Here is a 23408-nt window from a genome sequence, read left to right on the forward strand (position 1 = left end):
GAAAAAGCAAGGCTAATCCCACCTGTAGCAATGTGTACCTCAACTCAACTCACATCATGCAGAAATTACGTTTTGTCGTCCGAAATGCTCCTGCATTTGTGAAATGCCCTAATAGGGCTGCCACCAATGAAGTGAATTATATAATTTCTGTTCATAGATGCTTGTTATACGACGCAAAAATGCTTAAGATAAAAAGTCTATTTTTCCTAATCGTAAGCTACCACTCTTTGCAACAAATTGGACGGCAGCTTTACCAAGCAATGTTCCACTACCATGCCAAAAAGTTTTCAATTACGGAGTCCTGGTTTATTTTAGCTGTGAAGCTGATGCCATGCAAAAAAAATGTCTTAAGAGTTGCATGTCATGATACCGGCACCGCTAAAGAAAATTCTGCACTGTCACAAAGAGAAAGAAAAAGTTAAGCCCTTAAAATTTGTTCGAGTGGGTTGCCCAGATCCGAGAAGCCAGTGTCGAAGGCGGCTTTCCATTCTTGGGTCATCAGCTGTCGCTTACAGGGAAGATCTGCGGGGGTCAACCTCTCTCCCAATATGCATGTTTGATTTCTACATTAGAACATCGTTCGAGGTGTTGGGCGCAGCTGCAAAAGCTGCAAATGAACAACGTGTGTAGAGGTCTTCGATCTGCTACACTGTAGCCGAGGAATGGCTTTATTTGTTCAACGAAGCTAGGGTGATAAAAAAATTTAAAAAAGTAAAACGGCTGTTACTGAGGAAAAACGCTAAGGCGCCCGTGTGCTGTGCGATGTCAGTGCACGGTAAAGATCCCCAGGTGGTCGAAATTATTCCGGAGCCCTCCACTACGGCACCTCTTTCTTCCTTTCTTCTTTCACTCCCTCCCTTATCCCTTCCCTTACGGCGCGGTTCAGGTGTCCAACGATATATGAGACAGATACTGCGCCATTTCCTTTCCCCAAAAAACCAATTAAAAACCAATTATAATTTAAAAATTAACTGCAGGTAACAACACCAGGCCAGAGCCTATCAGCGTTTTCAAAATTTAAGGCCGCTTAGTTGCCAATATCTAGGCTCTTCTTCGCTCCCAACGGCGAAGAAAAAAAAGCGCTCACCACTGCTTTCGCTGGGCGTCAAGCTCCTAGCCAAGGAGAACAGTGCGCACAGTCAGGGCAAATGTCTCTGGACCACATGCTTAACAAACGAAGCCCATGCATAGCTCTATTAGCCGGTGGCTGGAGACCACACTTGTGGTGGTGAAAGAACGGGATTTTGGCTTTCACCTGTTACAAGTGTGGCCTCCAGTCGCCGGATAATAATAGAGCTATATGGGCTTAGTTAGCGGAGTAAGTGCTCCAGAGAATCCGGTCCCCAACTGTACATCTCGAATTGGCACCTGCCGTCATTGCAAATCGTCATCAGCGGATGTTGCGAATGCACTAGGCTTCTGGCGCCGCTCATGCGCCGAGTTTCGTTTTGTTGCGGGAAGAAACACGACTTTATTGCACGGCATGTCTTTCGAAAAGGCATTTTTGTTTGCTTTGAAAACTAATACCACATCCTTGTCTCCGTGGCTCGAAACTCGCCATTAAAAAAAACCCAAACTTCGCCAATAAAAAGGTTAATTATTAAATTTTAATTAACCAGTGACTAATAAGCGCGTCTTTGCAACTTAATGACGTCCACCGGAACTAACCGTTTTCTTTTGAAGAGTTTTTCTCGACTAAACTATTGTTCAGCATCTTTGAAAGTGTTCCCTGAAGTACCGATTAGCTTACATATGCTCATAAAGTTGAAGGATACCTTCAGGCAGGAATTCGTACTGACGACATATGCACCTTTTTCTGTATGCTTTCTCAGACTTTCGCATCATAATTGTGATTCAACCCTTCGGCGTACAGCAATTCCGGGGTGTGTGGTATACAATTAAACAGAAGGGAAACTTAATGCAGGTATAAACATTACGCGGAAACAATGCACTCCGGGAAATTGACGCTTTCGCATTCCCACAAGTCTGCTTCTGCTTTCAAATCAGTCACGTTTGAACGGTAAGATAATTATACTATTAATAACCATTGATTAATCCCACAAGTTATAAAATACGAGAAAAAAAATCAGAGATAAAAGTTGAAAGAAATTAGGAGAGAAGAAAATAAGAGAAAACGGGGACTGTTGGATTCCTGTCTATAGATATGTCATAACGACCCCCTCCTTTAAATTATCTTGTTTGCTCATTACGCTGCTTTGTTTATTCTATTTCTTAACCAATGATGAATTCTGTTTCATCCCGATGGAATTAAAGTGTTTCTGATAAGATGGAATACATCAAAAGCAACTGCACCATATGGACTTAAGTATTTGTTACTTGCGCTTTCAACAAACAGAGTGTCAAATTATCTCTACCATTTTTTCAAATGTTTGGTGGACTGCGATATTTTAGGAAAATAGACTACCGCAAGGTGTGCTCAATGATAAATCAGAGCTTGGAAATTTAGCTTTAAATTGCATCCTGGGTCCTTACGACTGCAGTATGCATCTTCTCAAGATATGTTTATTGATCAGCTGACTGTTTTACTATAATGTACGCACACGTTTAAACAAAGCGACAGCATTCGCTAAAACACTCCTCTTCTTTGTGCACATGCGACAAACGCTATTTAAAATCCAGCTTTAACGTACTTCGCGCCACCCACTTTAATTCTAGAATTCAATGTATGTCGCTCTAGTGTACGCAAAAAATTGTTTCCAACTTAGCAGCATGCATCGAAGCAGGACCTCTATCTACGAAGTGAATTCATCTGTGATGTTTTTCACTACGTTCGCGGGTCATAAAATGGCGTCGGGCTTAGGCTCCTTCTCGCCTTGCTATAGCACTGCATATGATCGATAAATATGCTTTGCTTTTTATTTAGAGTGACGGTTTTGCAGCTACAAGGTATAAAAGGGAACTGATTTGCTGGTGAAGTTTTTCCCTATTCTGAACGTCAGATGACGCGACTGGCACGTAAACCGGAGATATTGTGCACGCTAGGAATTAATGGCAAGGTGAAACTTGTTAGCAAGCCCTACAAAGGGGAGACTAACATCCATCCATCCATTTATCCGTCCATCCGTCCGTCCGTCCGTCCGTCCGTCCGTCTGTTTCTGTACGTGTCTGCCTAAAGACCCACAGAGAAAAGCGTACATCATATCACCTGCACGTTAAATGGAGGTTCAGAACTAATTTCGTCATTCGGTACTTTGATAAACTTTCCGGCAGTGTTCCTGATGTTTCAACATTACAAACGTTATCACGGTATGAAAAACCCAGGTAACGTAGCGGATTTCATTGAAGAGTACCGTCATTCAAGAAGTGATAGGGTAGTTTTATTGGGAAAAAATCACAAGGAGTTCATGTCCCCTGCAGTGAGGGCATTCCTCTCTTCTGTGGCTGCTTTGTTTTTATCTTAAGATATGTTTTTCTGGTATATATTTTTAATGAGATTGTCACCAGATGATTGCCAGTTTTAAACTGGTCAGTTACTCATTTGCTGTGTGCATGATGATTTCAAGTGTGATCAGAAAAGGTAGTACGCTAGTGTAGTCAATGGGATATTATTGATAACTCGAGAAGATTGATTACCAGAGTTTCTCGAAATAAATAACACCTCTTAAGTTTGCATGTACAGTTATTAGAGCGAATAGTTTTCCATCAGCGAATATAAACATTTATCATTATTAATGCCCGAGCATAAGATGGTTTAGTGCAAGCGGACATGGCGACCGCCGTCTTTTAGTAGCCTGATAAGTCGGTGTTCCACCTGCCCCCACTGGACAGCTGATGACCTGTCCAACGGGGTACAAAATTATGTGCTACCTGTGCGAGTGTCATGCGAGTGTCACAAAATTCGGCACATATTCGAAAAAATGGCGCAGAGCGGAAGCAATCGTGCCCGCGCGCACCGTAAACAAAACTAAAACAGCGGAGAAAGAACCCCGGAAAGCGCGTAACTACGTGTGGTGCTGCCCTTTCCACTTTCCTCGTCGGCGCGGCGCCAATGGAAACATGGCCGCGCGGGTCTTCAATTGTTCCAGAAGACCCGAGTGATTTCTACTCATTGTCGATGGAGTGGGCGAAACCTCGACCGTGCTCAGAGATGCCCTCTGTCTTTTTTCCCTTGTGTCGCCGACGGAGCAAGACGAGAAAGCTCTCGTTGCTTCTGGAACCCGGTCTCCGAGCTTGACCAATGGGATGGCGCGCCCGTCACGAGAAGAATGAATTTGTGCAGTTGATATTGCACGTATGTGCGCGCCTGCCTTGCCGCGAAGAACGAGCAGACACGGACCGCGCCTATATATGAGCGGCTTTTGCCGCTGTCTGTCAACCCGAGCCTTCATTTAAGCTTCAAAGGAGCGCGCCCGCTAAACTCCCGGGAGAACACCACTCGACCAGCCACGGACCAGCGAGGCAACGTGTGCCAACCCGCAGATCGACCCCGTCGTGCTCCTCAGGTCGTCGGACTGTCGCAGTGCCCGGTGAACAAATTGTGTTTTGTTTGTTTCTCTCTCCATGTGTTAGTACACTTTAAGCGCAAAGATTTTGTTTAATTGTTATCTCTCTCGTTTCTTACTTTGGACGAGTTGCATTGTATTTGTAAATCACTTTGCATGGGCTCGTACGAGTGATTGTAAAATCCTCAGTATCGTCTCTTTGCTGTATAAACTTTGTTTCGTTTTTTGAACCTTGGCTCCGACCCATTCTCTCGCTTGCGACCGGAGAAAGCTTGGCACCAAATAACTACCCTCCTTGTAACTTGTTAGCTGGTCTCCAACTAAGCTTGCTACGCTGAGTGAAGGGCATCTCCTTTATGAGCGAGACCGCTACCCCCACACGCTCTGCAGGTGTCTGGGAGTTCACGCTAAATTGCGCGAAATGATGACAGCGAGCTAGCTTACTATCATTATCATCAGCAGCAGCAGCATCATCAGCCTGAATACACCCACTGCAGGCCAAAGGACTATCCCATGTATCTCAAACTAACCCTGTCATTTTACAGCTCCGCCCACCCTGTGTCTGCAAGCATCTCCTTTGTGAGCGAGACCGCTACCCCCACACGCTCTACAGGTGTCTGGGAGTGCACGCTAAATTGCGCGAAATGGTGACAGCGAGCTAGTTTACTGTCATCATCAGCAGCAGAAGCAGCCTGAATACACCCACTGCAGGGCAAAGGCCTATCCCATGTATCTCAATCTAACCCTGTAATTTTACAGCTGCGCCCACCCTCTGCCTTCAAACTTTTTAATCTCCTCCGCCTACGTAACCTTCTGCCACCCCCTGCTCCGCTTGCGTTCACTTGGAGTCCACTCCGTTACCCTTCAGGACCAGCGGTTATCTTGCCTTCGCATCACATGCCCTGCCCAAGCTCATTTCTTAGTCTTGATATCCACTAGAATGTCCTTAACCGGCATTTGTTCCCTCATCAAATATGCCTGCTTCCGGTCTCTTAACTTTACACCTATCATTTTTCTCTCCATGGTTCGTTGCGCTGTCCTTAACTTAAGCTAAGCCCTTTCGGTTTGCCTCCACATTTCTGCCCCGTATGTGAGTACCAGTGAGATACATCTTTCGTACACTTTTCCCGTGAGGGGTAATGGTAAACTGCCATTCACGGTCTGAATGTGCCATATGCGCTTCACCTCATTTTCATTCTTCTAGTTATTTTTCTCCCTTTATTCTGACCTGAAGTCACTATCTGCCCTAAGTAGGCGCATTCCAGTGCCACTTCCGCACCTCGCTGCCAGTTGTGAACTGCTGCTCTCTTGCTAGACTGTTGAACATTACTTTGGTTTTCTGTATGTTAATTTTTAGACCCACCATAGTGCTCTTCCTGTCTAACTGATTGAATGTTATTTCAAGTTCACCTCCTGAGTGACTCAGCAAAGAAATATAATCAGCAGACTATTTAGGTATTCTCTTTTAACTGTTATCCTCAACTGCCCAATTCAGGCCCTCGAAATACCTCCTGTAAACAGGCGCTCAATAGCATTGACGAGATCACATCTCCTTGCCTGACGCCCTTCCTTATTGGAATTTCGATGTGCCGACTTTAGGAGCAGTATGGTTGCTGTTAGTTCCAATATACAATATCTTCAAGTATTTTGACATAACAGTCTTGTACACCCTGATTATGCAATACCTGTATGAATCGTGTGTTTTTTACTGAGGAAAATGGCCTCTCGTATTCATTGAAGGCTATATATAAGGGATGGCAATATTCTGCGCATTTTTCTATCAGCATATTTATGGTCTGAATATGATTTATCGCGGAATATTCTTTACAAAAACCTGCCCGATCATTGCACTGACTAAAGTCTAATATTGGCGTGTATATATTAGCGATTACCTGAGTAAATACCTTCTAGGCAATGGACAGTAATATGATCAATCCGTAATTTCTCAAGTCCTTGGCGTCTTCTTTCTTATGAATTAAGGTAACGTTTGCATTCTTTCCAATTTCCGGTACGCTTGAAGTCATAAGGCATTGCGTTAACGCATACGTCTGGTTTACACCTATGCATAATTTTACCTATGCCTACGAAAGTCGCTTTCAGGCGACCTCCTTTCTTGAGAGCATGCTTGGTGCTCTCCATATTAAAGTTACTTATGTCGTCTACCTTGCGATTAATAATTAAATTCGATATCTCTGGTAGTTATTTTCTGTCTATAGAGTTAGACGCTCTCATGCTTTGGCGTTTCTTAATCAGATATTTCGCCTCCTTAGATTGCTTGCCGGTATCTTGCCGAACCGTCCTACCGCCTACTTCTACTGCACACTCCGTGATGATAGCTTTCAGACTATCGTTCATTGCATGAACATTAAGATCGTCTTCCTCAATTGAAGCTCAATATCTGTTCTGCAGCGATATCCTGATTTCCTCTATTTTTCCTCTAACCGCTAACTCGTTAATGGGCTTCTTCTTCACTAGCTTCTTCCGTTCCGTCTTCAAGTCTGAGCTAGAAATTTCGGGACCTAACTATTCCGTGGTCGCTACAACGCACCTTCCGAGGACGTCCACACCCTGAACGATGGAAGCTTGAGCGCAGAGTATTAGGTCTACTTCATTTTTAGTCTCACCTTTAGGGCTCTTCCAGGTTCACTTCGTGTTCTCTCGTTCAGGGATGAATTAAGGTATTCATGATCCGCAATTTATTTCTATCTGCGAATTCCACTAATAACTCTCCCCTGCTATTCCCTAGAACCCATCCCATAGTCGCCTACGGCATGGTTGCCAGCCTGCGTCTTGCCTACCTTCACATTGAAGTGGCCGATAAGTACCGTGTACTGTGATTTTGCTTTGTTCATTGCCGATTCCACGCCGTCACAGAAGCTTTCGACAGCCTGGTGATCATGGCTGTATCGAAGCGCATAGGCCTGCACCACCTTCAGCTTGTACCTCTTAATGAGCTTAATTACGATAGCTGCCACGCTCTCTTTAATTCTATAAAACTCCTCTACGTTTCCAGCTATGTCCTAATTAACCCACACGTATTTTGTGTCTATCCGCTAATCCTTAACTGCACAGTATGTGCTGCTCGTTTAGTACCGGTCTTTTAATACCGCGGATATAACGAAGCTCGGATTTAACAAAATTTCTTGCCTGGCCCTCGCATGTAAAAAACTTCATGGTTTGACCTCGGATATAACGAACGTTTCGGTGCTATCGGATTCAAATCGTCCACCGAGGATCGCCTGAGGGATTTTTCTTTGCTACGTGACACTTTATTCAATCCTTTTCTTTATATTTCCTGCCCCCACTGTAATGCCAAGCCGGTGTCTGTGTGAAAGTGATGAACGTTAAGATATATTTAAAAGTATGGTGTTTTTGTTGTTTTTTTAAACTCTTGCGATACCTTAATTTAATGTGGAAACAAAAATGCTCAATAACTTTAGCCGACCCACTGGAATAGGAATGGCACCGAAGACTGTCTGAGTGGACTCACACCAGCCTCCTTTTAATGGTTCATCTCACTGCGTTATCAAAAATACAATGATGGCAATTTCACAACGGCGCCCTCTTCTTTTTCTATGCATTGTTTTTGTTACCTGGAGTGCTGAGCTGGACGAAGCTATTGATGTACAAGAAAAGCATGGGAAAGGTTTTCGTCAATGCTTATGGCGCCACCTGCATATACTGCAACGGCGCCCTTTAGAGTAAAAAAAATTAACCTTCGTCTTTCCAATCTATAATGCACGCCCTAAATCATCTCTGTCGGATACATGCGACTTGAGTTGGCTTAGGCGTGTTGTTGATGCCGGTTGCTCTGAGAGAGCTCTGTGTATCCATGAAATAAATGGACATTTTGTGGAGCTTGAAGGCTTAACTGGAGATATATCTCGAATTTTTAAACAACATAGGCTGGTCTTGCCATGTCCTAGGTATATGTTGAAAAACTGTAAACAATGGAATAGGCAATGATGTTGACTGGCTTTGTAGTTTCTTGTATTCGAACAGCCCGGGGCTTACATTACCACGGAGCATGCATGTTTGACGAGCGCATGTGACCGTGATAGGGGTGTGTCATGGTGTGTATTCCTAACTGTGGAACCGACAGCAGGTGACGCCCGGTGACAGCGGAGGAGGGTCGGCTGTGGCCGAGGCCTTCTTGGGCGGCCGAACCCTACCAGCCAGTGCACTCGCTGTATCCGTTTTAGCGTCGGTGGCGACTGCCGCTGGTGTGGTGAGCTTCGTGGGCCACTACTACACATACGGCTTCCACGTGGACTGGGTCCTGGTCGGAATACCTCTGGCGGCGTTCGTGGCTGCGTTCGCGCTTGTGCCTGTGCTCTACGGTCATCGCGTGGCGTCCATATTTCAGGTGAGTGCGCACGCTTAATAAAAGAGCAAAGCGTAAAGATGGATGCACAGGGCATTTCAAAGATGACTGGGCTATAACCCTCGTAGGTCTAATTCGCCCATGCATTAAGGTTGACACAGAAATAGGTGCTTATTCCTGGTCTGTAGAGAACAAGATTAGTCTTCAGCGTCGGCTTCCGCGGAGAGCAGGCCCGCACGAGGGAAGGCTAGAGGTGGAGAGAGAGAGCGATTTGCACGGTGTCGAAGAGAAGGAGCTGGTCATTTTTGACCACCAGGCTTTTTACCCAACTCTTCGCCGCTACTGGGTGTTAAGGCGCCTCTTTCGGCGCCAGTCGGCAGCAAGTTTTAAGACTCTGATCCTGCACACACAGTGCTGCGTGCTAAATACCGGGAAAATATAGCGAGCCCGCGATAACAACGGTCCACTTGGAATGCAGAACCCTAGTGGAATAGCCGTCGGCGTTAGGATCCCGCAGCGTGTGAAGCCGAAGCCTCCGCAAACAGGATGTGGCGTGAAGACCCGTCGGTGAGGGGTCTTGACGCCAAGTGAGGCAAGAAATTGTCAGAGACAAGCGGAATAGGAAGACGCCTCTAGAGCGGTTCCCTGAAAATTCCTGCAAAATCAGAGTAGTTAGAGTTGCTCTTCGTGTGATAATCTGAGCTACACAACTTCCCTGTTAGTCGTTGTAGGCTGCAGGAGGCGTTTCCGGCTGCTTGTCTTATTCATTTTTGTCACAAAATTTGGCGCGTATTAGAAAGAAAGGGCGCAGTGCGTAAGTAGTCGCACCCGCGCGCTGTAAAATAAAACACAAAAAACAGCGGGGAAGCACCCCCAGAGAGTGCGTAGATTTGCGCGTACTGCTGCCACTGAGCTGGCCAGCGGGGCGCCAAAATAAACAAAGCCACGCGCGGCGTCGATTTCTCTAGAATGTCGGAAAGTTTCTACTCGTTGTCGGCGGAGAGGGCAAGACCTTGACCGCACTAAAGTGATACCCTCTCCCCTTCGTTCTTGCCTCGACGACTCCGCGTGGCGAGAATGACCTAGATTTTTCTCGATGGTGGTCTCCGCGCTTGACCAATGGGGTCGTGCGCCCGGCGCGAGAAGGGGAAGGAGTTTGTGCAGTTGAAGCTGCCTGTATGTGCGCGCCTGCTTTGGCGCGAAGAACAAACCGACGCTGACCGCGCCTAGAAATGAGGGGCTTCAACCGTTGCCTGTTAGCCCAAGCCGCCGTTTAAGCTTCTGAGAAGCGCGCCCGCTCTACTCTCAGGAGAACACCACTCGACCAGCCAAGGACCAGCGAGGCAACGTGCGCCAGCCTACGGATCGGCCCCCGTCGAGCTCCTCAGGTCGTCGCACTGTCGCAGTGCCCGGTGAACAAATTGTGTTTTGTTTATTTGTCTCTCTCTGTGTTAGAGCACTTTAGGTGCAAAGATTCTGTTGAATTGTTATCTCTCTCTATTGTTGCTTTGCACGAGTTGCATTGTAATTGTAAATCACTTCGTATCTGCTCGTACGAGTGATTGTGAAATACTTCGTGTCGTCTCTTCGCTCTATAAACTTTGTTTTGTTTTGTGAACCTTTGGCTCCGGCCCATTGTCTGGCTTGCGACCGGCGAAATCTGGGCACCAAACGACCAACCCCCTTGTTACTTGGTGGCTGGTCTCTGGCTGAGCTTGCCACGCTGAGTCGAGGGCATCTCCTCTGTGACCGAGTCCGGAACCCCACACGCTCTAAGGGTGTCTGGGAGCACACGGAAAAGTGCGCGAAGCGGTGACAATTGTACATTTCCACCAGCTCTTGCTCTATATTCTGCTTAAACAGCTTTCAGTTTATAGGAACGCTATCTGTAATACGAAGCGAATTTGGCGGCTCCGGAAGATTCATTCCGGCATTTCGGCTCCCAATCTGTTTCGGTTCTCGGGGTCGTCGCGTCGTGCGAAAACATTCGACATCCCTGCGCGACGTATTAAATGGCCGACATCAAAAGAAGCGAATTGCTCAATAATTTTTGAGTCCTCGCTTATGTCACTAGGCCAGGTGAATACGCTGGACAAGGAAAGAAAGTCTGAGCACAACAAGCACCAATACTGCCTAGCCATAATTTCAGGTGCTGCCAGCAAGGTTTGGGAACACGACACAGATATGCTTCTGGCTGCGAGTTTCTACTTTATTAATCATCCGAAATTCGAAGTCGATTTCGCCTCGGTGTGTGCCAACCTTTCCAGCTGGCGTCTTGCGCACACATCGCTCTTACTTCCTGTTCCCTTGCTTTTATTCGACATAAAAAGACGGTTCACAAGAACATGTTACGCATGTGAAAGCGCTGTAAGCACGTTTCACAGAGCACCATTTTCTATTGATTAATATTGCGCAAAAATATTAATCAGTAAGAGGATGACGGCGCTAATTTTTAAAAACTTTGCAATCTTCCTGGTCATCACGAGAGGTGGAATATTTTGTAGCCGCGAGCCAATAAAGGCCAGGTCCTTTCACAACTCAGTTTTTCTGAAACAACGAACTGTAACTACACGGAACGCCAGAAGGTAACACAGCAATACAATTTTAACAACTGTACCAAATGTCTAATCGACCCATATGCCTTTAATGAATCGTCTGTAATCACTAGTTCTAAAAATTCTTGGAGTTAAAAGTATTGCCGACGTTTGAGATCTAGTGAACACTTCATGACTGCTTCAAGTTAATGTCTATTAAAGGCATGGACATGATGAGAAGCGTTTTCTTGCTTTTTTTCTGTTCTAATAAAGAAATTGTGATTCTGAACACTTTGAGGTGTTTCGAACGACCCGTTTATGTTTATAGATGCTTGGTTGTGCCAAAGGTTCGGGAGAGCACGGTGTCTGTCTGGGTACCAGATATTCAAGGAGCATTCAAAACATTCCCAGTGGCCATGGATTTGTGGGCATCTGCTGAAGCACTGTGTTCAGGGCGCTTGCGGTATTTGATACATCACAAGATATCATCAGCTTGCTTTTTACATCGCCAAACCTTTTAACTGGTCCTGAATATTTTCTTCAGAAAATACTGTTGGCTGTGAACATGTACCAGGTTTGCAAACTTTATTTTAGCTAAGGTGTTGTAAACAGTGGGGAGGCGGAACTTCATAGAGATGGCTGTTCATGTGCTTGGGTTCAGCCGTGCCGAAAAACGCCGCAGCACCAGTGTCCAGAGCACCGCATACAATGCGAGGACATTAAGGCATATTCCCTTAACATGGACATAATTACACGAAACTTTAGAACAAGCCGATGGCCCAACTGTTCAAACATTCTTCGAGGAAATCAGCTTCACACTATAAGCTTTAGATCACAGCAGACACGGATTCCAGATACACATATATAGACATTCAAACTCCCCCTCCCCTTCTCGAGCGGTTATATCAGACAAATGCGTGCACTTTGCACGGCATGTTTAAGGAAACAAAAATTGCTCCCACATTCTCGTGGGACAGCGTTGGTAAGTTTCTCTAATTTGACCAAGCCTTCGCAGAAACTTCTCCAAATTTAAGCTGAGCCACCACCTCTCTAGCACTTAGATGCTCTAGAACAAATATTCAAAAAAATTGAGCCAGTAGTTTGATTTTTAGCTATGAGTGTGAAATAAAATAATATGCGCAAGCCATAGGTTGCCTTTTGCACATTGTTAGGTCACTCACAGCGCTCGCTATTTAAGCAACAAAGCGGAAGATGCTCAATGCTCTCTGCCGCAGCATTGTAAAAAGTGGAACAGTGCAGTTAGAAGAGTCTGCAAAAGTGCCAACGCTTGCCTGTTTGCTGCGCTCACAAATCTAAAAAAAGTTCTTAGGATGGAGTTGATGACTTTTAATTTGACAGCCAACGAAGGCTTGAGTAAGCCTGCAACACCGGCCACATCGTGCCAGCCTCGAAATGATGCCAGCTGCTGTTGCTGCGAGAAAAACAGAGGGGTTTTGTGACGGGAAAATTCGCTAATGCCATGAGACGCTGCAAACTGCGCGCCGCGAATGGGTATGTGAGCTTAAGCTTGTGTGGAACCATAAACATAATATTTATTTAAAATACTTGCTGCGTCAGGAGGAGTTTTTGCATAGGAAAAGAATACATATTGTTTTAATGAAGTTCACACTTAGAAACAGGCGAAAAATAGGCAACGGTTCAATGAAACCAAACTTACGAATAACAACAAAAATGGCAACCGCGCAAACCGATAGACATACAACAGAGCCCAAATTGACATTTCAGTTTCGCATTAAATATTTGTTTGTGGCAACTGATTCAATGTGATCAAGATCTTCGCAAGAAATCAGCAATGAAAGACAGTTCGGCAATTAATTTGACTTAGTTTTCATTTCTGATCGCGCCTCTTAGGCTTAAAACGAGGAAGCAGATTGGAAGTTTTCCTGCCCACTTTAAGTATGCCAAAATAAATTATTGAAGAATATCTCAAATGGCATGTTTTTTTCTGCCCCTGCTTAATAGTTCCCATCCCAACCTTGCCTTACAGCGCAACTGCATGCGCAGTTTAGACATCGACCGAGCTTCAATGGGTCAAAAGTGTGAAACTTGAAGGTAATTCATGAGAACTTCTTTCTAGCTAGCATTTGAAATGGTGACGAAACCGCGACGGCTTAACATTGTTCGAAGTCCACGGCTCCAAGTGGGAAGGTGAAGCGGGGGGAGGTAATCGTAGCGCCATCGGCAGGACCGGCAGTTTTTCAACGCAAAAACCCTTGTTTTCAAAGAAAAAACCCAATGCCACTGAAGTTAAAGGCTTTCGAGCGTTGTGTAGCAATACCAAGAGAGGCACGGAAGGGTGCGGTTGACGGCAGCGGACTTTCGAAATCTTGCCTTCGTGGCGTCACATTATGCTTCTCCGCTGACCAGCGGTGCGTTGAGGAAAAGCGTAAAATTGAATTGACGACTCCGTCAATATTTTAAATCATAGTGCAAAAACACTTCGCATGCTTTACATGGAGCCTATATAGATTTGAACCATTGAATAGCCTTGAATCCTCAAAAAGTGATGCAAAAGTAACATTGCAAGTAAGTTGCAATTATTACAACCAAACTGAGCACCGCGCTTATGTACCCGCTCAAGCATATGTGAAAGAATATTAATTCACGAATCCCAAACCCCCAGAGTGATAAGAAAAGCGTTACGTGAAATTTATTACTTTTTTAAGCGAAATTTATTGCAACAGGGCATCAATGATGGGTGAAGGTTTGATGAATGATGTAGTAGAGATTAAATGAATGGAAAAAGGTTGGCTGATTTGATGAAGTTCAGTAGAGAACGATGGTACGGTCCCTACGTCCAGGCAATGTATGAAGCAGGGTTGCTTGGGGAAAGACCTGCTTGTAATCAGTTACATTTTCTTGCAGTTTCTTACTTATTAAATTCCACTTTTCAAACAGTAACGCTCCAGGCAAATCAGTTATTTTTTATGTAATCTATTACTTCTCACCCGTTAATTAAAAAAAAAAAGCTGTAACCAACGGTCGAGGCACGCCACAGTGACTCAGAGCTTAAGGCGCCCGTCAACTGAGCCGCAGTACCCGGGCTGGAACCCGGCCGCGGCGTTTGCGTTTCGACGGAGGCGAAACGCAAAAAGGGTCCATGCGCTGTACCACGTCAGGGCACGTTAATGGTGCCCAGGTGGCCGAAATTATTCCAAAGCCCTCCACTACGGCAACTCATTCTGCCTTTCTTCTCTCACTACTTCTGTTATCCTTCGATTACCGCACGGTTCAGGTATCCACCGAGATGTGCAACAGATACCGCGACATTTCCTTTTCTGAGATACCAATTTTCTATCAAAAATTTACAACAGTCCAGCTTTCAGAACCAAAACGTGACGGCAAACACAGGGACTTGCGATGATGTTCCCTTAGCGGCAGAGTGAGAGCGAACCGGCTATGATGCATTGCGCGCATTTGTGTCCGGGTACTGGGGAACTTTATACACCAACAAAGACGGTCAGAAACGACATTGGCCAAGCTCCGTAAAGTGGGGGTCCAATTGGGCTGCATGGTCAGCGGGGTTACTTACAAGCGCGGCGGGTTACGATGCAAGGACGCCTTGCGGTTGGCGCATGCATTTGGTAACAGTCGAATTCTATGTTAGACTCCGTACCTCCACCTGGGGAAGCAAGACGAAGATACACACGAAGTCTTCCTCCGCAAAGGGCTGGGTACCGTACCTAGCCTACCGCTTCTCCAAAACAGCGTCTACACGTGGGACCTGCTCACCGGAATATCGTCTGGGCTTCTGCTCACCTGGGCCTTGGAAATGAGGCAGATGACACCGCTGCCCGCGCGCTCTCCTACCGGGCATTCCTGTCCTACCCCGACGATCAGGAACTCGAATTCACTCCAGCTTACACTTTCAATGACATTGTTTTACTCTATCAATCTGGCCACGGCCTTTATCGAAGCCCGTGTAAAGGTTTCTCAATAGCGGAGGCGCGGATTCTGCTCCGCCTGTATGCTGATACTTAGCTGTGCCCGGCAGCTCTCAAACACTTCGACCCTTCTTTCTCGGGCAGCTGTCCGCACTGTACGGAGAAGCCTTCGGACATCTACCACATGATGTGGGTCTACCCCTCCAGCCCTGCTATCTCCCTCACCCGAACCCAACCCGGCAGGAATGGGAGGCGACCCTGCTGGGCTGCTCTGGCCTGCAGGCCTAACGGGCCTTGGTCAGGCGAGCCTGTGCGGTGGCCAACGCCACTGGGGTCCACAATTAGGGAGCTCCACCTAGCACTTGCAAGGGCTGACCCCCTCTGGGTCAGCTCATGCATAACGTTTTGCAATTGTATCTGCCCATAAATGTTTTCCACCACCACTACCACCATTGATGACCAGACTACAACTGGATCACCGCCATTTTGTGTGATTGTTTTCTTCCCGAGAAGTAGCACATTAGCGCTTTGCATGAACCCCCGTTCTGTCAGAACGCAGCGGCGGCTGCGTTTTTATGGAGGAAAAACGCTAAGGCGCCCGTGTGCTGTGCGATGTCAGTGCACGTTAAAGGTCCCCAGGTGGTCGAAATTATGCCGGAGCCCTCCACTACGGCACCTATTCTTCCTTTCTTCTTTCAGTCCCTCCTTTATCCCTTCCCTTACGGCGCGGTTCAGATGTCCAACGATATATATGAGACAGATACTGCGCCATTTCCTTTCTCCCAAAAACCAATTATTATTATTATTAAGATGGCGCTGCAACGTAGCTCTCAGCAGAGGCGATGGCGCTACACTGAACCTTGTGGCGTACATATAGAGCACTCAGGCGGGGACGTAGATGAAGAAGGTGCGTAAAGTAAAGGTTCCATTTAATCCAGCACTATTACTAGGATACTTTGTATTGCCAGAAGGGAATGAATGTAGGCAGCGTGGGCTTCTGTCATGAAAAAAAAATAGCATCAAAGCAACGACGAGAACTAAAAGACAAAGATACGACGCTCTGAAAGTGCATCTGCGTCCTTGACTTTGTCGCACTATTTTTTCCAGCATTCCCAGTGCCTTCTAACTTCTATACAAGCGCCTAGCAATGCTAACAAGAAATCAGGAGCACAGATATAGCCATACGCATAGCAAGCATTTGTGTATAGAGAATGAAGCTTGCCGTTCGATCACGAATTCCAAGGACGGCAAATTTTAACCAGCTTCCGCGGTGCGGGTACAGCTCTTGTCGCTAGTGCTCATAGATATGCGAAACTAATGTGAATGGTAGTAACTTGATAATACGTTTGAAACGAAATTAAGCACAGGGTACTCAAGGTCTTGTCTCTGTTTTGTAGGGAGAGGTAACATTATTAAATTTTGTCACTGTGCATGGATTGGCTAAGACCTTTTCACGAGGCATTTCACCCCAGAAGAGCCGAGCACCACGAAGGAAGAATCATTGTACCGATTACAAGACCGGTCGGTACCCGCTAGCACTGGCGATCCAACCCTGCACCTCCGCAAATGCTGCTGGCCTCATAGTGGCCAGCGGTTCCTGTGGTCACAGAGATACCGTGTCCACGGTTCGGTGATCCAGGTATCCACGGCGTTCATATTTTACAAGCCGTGGCACGGCCTTGAGCTTCGCTGTCCTAGGCGAAAGGCTTCGGAAAGTAGACTGCGCCTTCAAATCCCGCCACTTTGAGCGAGCCTCGTGCGAGTGTCACGCCTCATGGGTGCTTCATTTACATATTCGCTTTCTACTTCTCAAGGATTCTTATTAAGTCGGTGGTTGCGCTCGACAGAGGAGTCTCGCGAAAACAATGTTCACTTGATTGTACGGTCGTTTACATTGGAAAACATGTCTGTAGAGCAACTCTGCAGCAAAAAATCGCATTTCATGCGACTATTTTAGAATTTTCGCAAGCTACTTGAAATGTTCGGAGCACTTAGGCCGCATCCCATAGCATTATAACGCGTGAAGCACGTGAGCACATCCTGCTACATCTACCCAAACCGAGGTAAACAGAAGCGCCAAGGTACACAGCAGGCAGTATCGCGGTGGCGTTGCGTTCCCTACAGCGTCAGTAGCGACAGTGGCAGTGAAGCGAACTAAAAAAACAAGCAAAAAAGAACCCGGCAAGCTAGCACAGCTGTTCACGTGCAGGCCGCTCTCTATTGTGGTTCAAGCTAACGGGCACGCAAACCCCAGCGGGTGGCATTTGAGCACAACTACGAGATGGTCGGTGCAGTGTTACACGTTATAACAACGCCTTTCCCTTCGGCACATACGTTTAGAGAGTGTTCGGTGTAGCTGTTGATTTTTCACAAGAAACCACGGAAAAACTAGCTGCAACTGTATCGAAAATCAACAACTCTTGAAAATTTACAACGTGAAAAAAATATCGAGCAATTGAGCCACAGTAGTTCATTGTAGTGTGAGTAATATAACTTACTGGAATAAAAGCAAAAAGCCGAAATACGAAATAGTAAGTGATTACTTTCTGTAATAGCAGTAATTCTAATCGGTTACTTCTTTGCGGCAAAATTTACAAGACTGTAAACCGTACACGCCTACTGTAATGTGGAAAATAGTTATGTAAAATACATTGTATATGATTGAACACTTTGCAAGATCTTGCTAATACATATTCATCAAACTTAGTACAAGCGAGTCTAGGTAGAAAACAAACCACAAGGTATTTATATTCGTTCACTAGTGACAGCGGTACAGAATTCAATTTATAAACCAACAGGTATGGATTGGTTCACGTGTGAAGGAAAAAAATTGACACTTAGTGGACGTGTTCAGAGTTATTTTCCGCTTAACTCACCAGCGCTGTACACTGCCCAAATTGCGTTGTAGATCCTGACTGAATTCTGTGATTTGTGCTGCCCAAACCGAAAACCGTGGTGGGATTGAATAAAAAATTATTGTTTTTTAGGTTCTTCATCATTTATGTGTACAGTGCATGTTCTATGGCTTTGCTACACACATTTGTTAGAGAAATTGGTCAGTACATGGATGCAGTATTTTTTGCACATGATTTGGAAGTTCGATACTTTCCATTCTTGACAAATAAGTGAAGAATTTAGATTTTTCATATAGGACAACTGGTTGTGGGAAATTATATCGGAGCAGGCTTTTGTCACATAAGAAGGTCCATTTTCTTAGAATACATTTGAATTGGTAAGTAATTTAGCTACACCACTATGCGTTACAATACGTTCATTCATTGGCTCGAACACAACTTGACGGATAACCGGAAGACCATCATGAAAGGAAGTAGTGAAAGCAGGCTGGAAATAAATATTAATACACCAGGCCGTATCATTGTCCTAAGTAGCGAACACATTGTCAATGTTTAGACTAGGAATACCAGTTTATTCTCTTCTGTTTGTCGTTAGGCACTGCCACATATCTTTCCGGCTGCTCTTTGTCTAGGGCCAGTGCTAAAGACATATTTCTCTTAAGCAACCCTGTTTCATATTTTGATACCCTTTGCAAAAAACCGCAATATTTCGGGTATTGTAGGAATATGATGCTTTCTGTAAGTATTTAGGCGATGACGTCCTAATCAGTTGCTTGACCTCCCGAGTAACCCAAGGGTTATCTCTGTGTCTTATTAGTGTCAGAAGTTTGGAACGAATATGTTTGTAGATTATTTTATTAAGTTGTGTCTACATGCTTCCCTTAAGCTATAACAAACTAACTACAGACTGAAATGGCTGTACTGAGTAAAAAATTGGAAAGCTCATCAGATATCAAAGTACAATCCCCCTTATTCAAAAACTATACCTTCCGCGGCTGATTGCGTGGACATGAAAATGGTGCTATTCGAACATGAGCGACAACGCAGTCTTGGTCACCAGCATTTGATCATTACATAACAATTATATTTATGGAGTTTTTAAATGTGCCAAAGGAAGTCCCTCTTCTATTTATTCTTTTTTGTTGACGGCAGTACCTACGCATGCGCTTCGACAACAAGGTTGGCGTCACAGCGTGTGTCGTCTACTTCATCCTCAGCGTAAGTGGGAATTAAAAGGTGCTCCTTTTTTAGTTTAGCACAGCAAGCAGATAAACTAGAGACTTCGAGAAAGCCAACTATTTATTGGAAGTCGGAGCGTCTTTGACCGCACCAATGTGAAACACTTTCACAATTTTTTTACTGTGGGTTTCTGTGTAACGGACGCTCACATCTTAATCCAAAGGTGCTCTAAACCCTTCATAAAACAATACTGTGTTGATCATATAAATCATATGCAATTGATTAATAATACGAAACTTTATAGTACGAGAGTATACTGCTGTGACGGTGTCATTATATCTAGCACCTAAACTACGCTCTTTTTTGTGGGTGCCGCTACACATCGTCTGTAGAGATCAGCTGTCTATTCAGCGTTTTGCAAGTTGCACAGAAAATAGTGAACCTGTACATGCGATGGAAGAATGCTATGACAGCCATCAAAATAAAAAAAAAGCATAGGAGAAGGTTTTCTAATATTTTTTTTTAACTTGTACCGCCTCTGGGATCCGCACCTAGCACCTACAAATTTCGTGTACGCTGCTGTGCCAGTTCTAGCTGCGGTGGCGGCTGTCCAATCTGTTGCTTTCGGGGATATTTATGTTGCGGCTAACCGAAACTTGAAAGTGTTCAGTAGTGACATCCTCGTCCATAGCGGCGTGGGTTCGAATGCCTCCACAGTCATATGGTTGATTGTCCTTCTAGATTGTAATCAGTATTATTTAGGCATAAAATAATTGCGCTGTTTATTACATAACGATAAATAGCAATTAAAAAGAAAACATTCGCCTATGCTTTCCCTGGTTAAGGTGGCTGCTGGCTTTCTTCATTGTTATTGATACAGCATACAAGACAGGTTATTTTATTAAATTTGTTTGTCTCAACTAATTATTTTTTAGGGGCGCGATAGCGCATAACTAGGGCCTCGGATCTCAGGAACATTAGTGATGATGTTAGCCTTTGCTGAGAAATTCAGACAGATGTTCAGAAAAAGTATGGCCCCGAACTCTGGCGATTCCCAAGCAGGGATGTTCGCTGAATTTGGCGCGTGTGTGATGAAACACGTTAGCGAAAGTGGAGGATTTGCTACTGGGAAGAGGGCTGGCTATTCAGAAGAAACAAAAGGAAAACTCGGAATTCCTCCCTCATCCTTGCATTATATTCAGCAATCGCAATGGGGCATTACTGAGCAAGCACCTTTCGAACCTGCCTGCACTGAGGTACTCGGGAACACTGAACACACTACTGGCATTTCTTTCCTTCATGAAAACAGCGGCTTATAGCTCCAGTGAATGACAGGAAAGGAATGAGGTGGTTACTGAATCATGCAAAAAGGAAACTTTGTAATGAAGAGATATTCAGAACAACAATTTCAGCATGGTCAGGAGAAGGAATTGAAGTTGAATATGATTAATACGCAAGCAGCAAAGTAAGAAGTAAAGGAACAAATATGAAGTGCCAGAATCATTGCGTGGAGATGCATTATCGCTAAGATGCTGTGCCGCTGCTGCATAGTATGAATTTACAGTCATAACAGAAATGTTGATGAAGAGGAAAAAATAAAAGCTTCTTTGAATTCAGTGCTGTCCGAAATTTAAACTGCCTGTAATGAATGTTTATATTTAACGAGAGGTGGAACAGGATGGCATACTCTTTCGAATGGGCGTCGTTGTAGGATGTGACTTATGCTGACATTATACTGAACTATTTACTCTATTACAGCAATGAATTGAGGACAGCACAGCTACGCAGGAACCATTGCGATACAAAGCAATATCAGGTCGCCCAAGAATTTTTCTTAAACTGCAGACATGGTAACTCCACCGGAGTTCTGAACCTTAATCTTTCTATCAGAGCCTGAGTTCTTTCCGAATGAATCTTTTCTACTTATTCAATTATTTCGTTAGTGATTTCTGGTGACGCCCAATAAAGCAAAATATCATCAAAAGATCTTACTAGGAAACAGAAAAATCTCCGAAATCAAACGGAACGAAGAAAGGGTCAGAGTTTTACCGACTGCCACAAGTAGAATATCACCATGTCTGCTGAGGGTGTACAGCTTTCTAAATAGTTGTACGTCAGTTTGTCGCGCAATGTGTCTGGTGTGGGACAGTAAAGGCTATAATTATCTCATGACTGCTCACAAAAAGCTACCATTGGTTGTTTTGATTAACTCTTTCACAAGAGAGATTGAGCGACGATTTGCACTGTGGCAGTACTTCACTGGCCTATTTTTTCTTTTTCAGTGGATGTTTTAGGTTTTCAACAAAAATTACGTCTTTATGTCTACTTTATGAAGTATGCTTTCTTGCAGCAAAGTGTAGGTGCTGTGGGAATCTTCAGCTCTGCGATTGCATTATCAACGAGTAAGTCATATGTCTGAATATTTAAATTGAAAGAACGATCTAGACAAACTTTACATAGGTTTTTTATGCAAAAGGTTTTTCGCGGAAATCAATCATAATGCGACATAATTATAGCCCTCATAATTTTAACTAATATCTTAACGTAAAAAGGTTTCTTTTTAAATCTGTGAGAGATGTGTCGGTGTGGTCAGCTCGGGTAGATTGTACAGCAAGCCTGGCAAAATGAACGTCAGACGACTCAGTAATTAGACGCTTCATAAACTGAAACTCAGTGATCAATGTTTTTACTTTTGGTTTTAAATGACCAGATTATGTAGCGCGAAACTGAAGGCCGTCCACATCCAAAGTGAGCTCAGTTTCTTTTTTTACTGGAGAATATGGTTTCAAAGATCAAACGACAAATATACAATTTTTAAAGGTCTTTCATTTGGTTTTCGCGTGTTGGAAATTCTTAAAATTGCGTCGCTCGCAATTCTAATCCGCAAATACAGACGTCGCTTGTGTGTCTTATGACGGAGAAGCTCGTAACGTTATTTCGGCAAGAATACTGCGCCCAGCGGCACGATTTTATAGATATACACCGTGAGAAAGCCGACGCACCTAGCTTTGAAGTCCGCAAATTTTAAGTTCGGTGTTTAGAACCACATTGCCGATAAAGAGAATTTAAAGGCTAGGTTCACTACCGTTCAGTACCATTCAATACCTACATTTAAAACACTGGGCGTTGATTAAATGAAAAAATGACTTCGGATGACCATGTCTATTTTATTGACAGCAAACTGTCGGAAATTATTGGGTTAATTTGCAGATATCGCCAACTACTGCCAACAAGAGCACTGCTGGCCTAATATCATTCACTCTTTAGTTCTCGCCTCAATTACAGCAATTTAGTGTGTACAAAAACGTCTCAAGAAAACATCAATAAGCTACTCGTATTACAAAAAAAAATTTTCTGAGAATAATTCAAAATGTTCCTAGAACATTCCCTACACAATAACTTTCTTCTACATACAAAACGCTTCCATTAACTAAATTGTACATCTTTCGCTTAAGCCATGCTCTGAAGCGCGAAATTAATAATCCCACGTCCTTCATGAACTGTCCAACACTGAAGTAAGCTATAAAGTACACAACACAAGAAACGTCGATCAGTGGCATATTAAAACATACAGAACATATGGCGGGCAAACACCTGAAAACATATTACCGCGTCTACTAAATGCTCTTTGTGTCAATAACATTAACCTAAAAACCACCTCACACAGACAGCTTTTAGAATATTTTTTGTTTACAGACACTGCTTTGAATTTGTGAAACAAATCGAGTGTATTGTACTGTTCATTGCTTTGTTTGTCATTTTATTTTCCTCATTTTGTTTTCCTTATTTGCAACATTGTATTGTAATTATATTGTATTATAATTTGAAAGTGTGCCACTGTTTTGTTGCCAAAGTTCGCAGCTGGGTGTCCATGACCAGGTCAAGCGGTACAAAACGCCGCTTTTACTATGGACACCCTGCCACCATGTATATTGTGCCGATAAATAAATAAATGAAATGAAATGTTGACGGCGTTCCGTTTCGCAATATAATTTTACCCTGCTAAGATAAAAACTAATAGGCAATTAGATAATTTAGATTGTAATTCATGTAGTCATTGAGCTCTATCTTGAAGATATCTCCCTTTGAGTAAGGTGTACCACAGAGCAAAACCCAAGTATCGCTCACATTTTAAAAATAAAAATCCA

The 23408-nt window shown here is 44.2% G+C and overlaps 1 protein-coding gene across 2 annotated transcripts in view; it reads left to right on the forward strand.

Annotated features, from left to right (window-relative positions):
• Positions 1 to 23408, forward strand: part of LOC144103808 (sodium-coupled monocarboxylate transporter 1-like) — a 95021-nt gene that overhangs the window by 19549 nt on the left and 52064 nt on the right. Inside the window, exons 2-4 of one of the 2 annotated variants that reach the window (XM_077636508.1) lie at positions 8566 to 8829; positions 19234 to 19299; positions 21611 to 21662. In XM_077636508.1, coding sequence (XP_077492634.1) covers positions 8566 to 8829; positions 19234 to 19299; positions 21611 to 21662 — 382 coding nt within the window. The remainder of the gene's footprint in view (positions 1 to 8565; positions 8830 to 19233; positions 19300 to 21610; positions 21663 to 23408) is intronic. The other variant, XM_077636509.1, reaches the window with a different exon arrangement.

Source organism: Amblyomma americanum, chromosome 9, assembly GCF_052857255.1.
Source record: "Amblyomma americanum isolate KBUSLIRL-KWMA chromosome 9, ASM5285725v1, whole genome shotgun sequence".
NCBI lineage: Eukaryota > Metazoa > Arthropoda > Arachnida > Ixodida > Ixodidae > Amblyomma > Amblyomma americanum.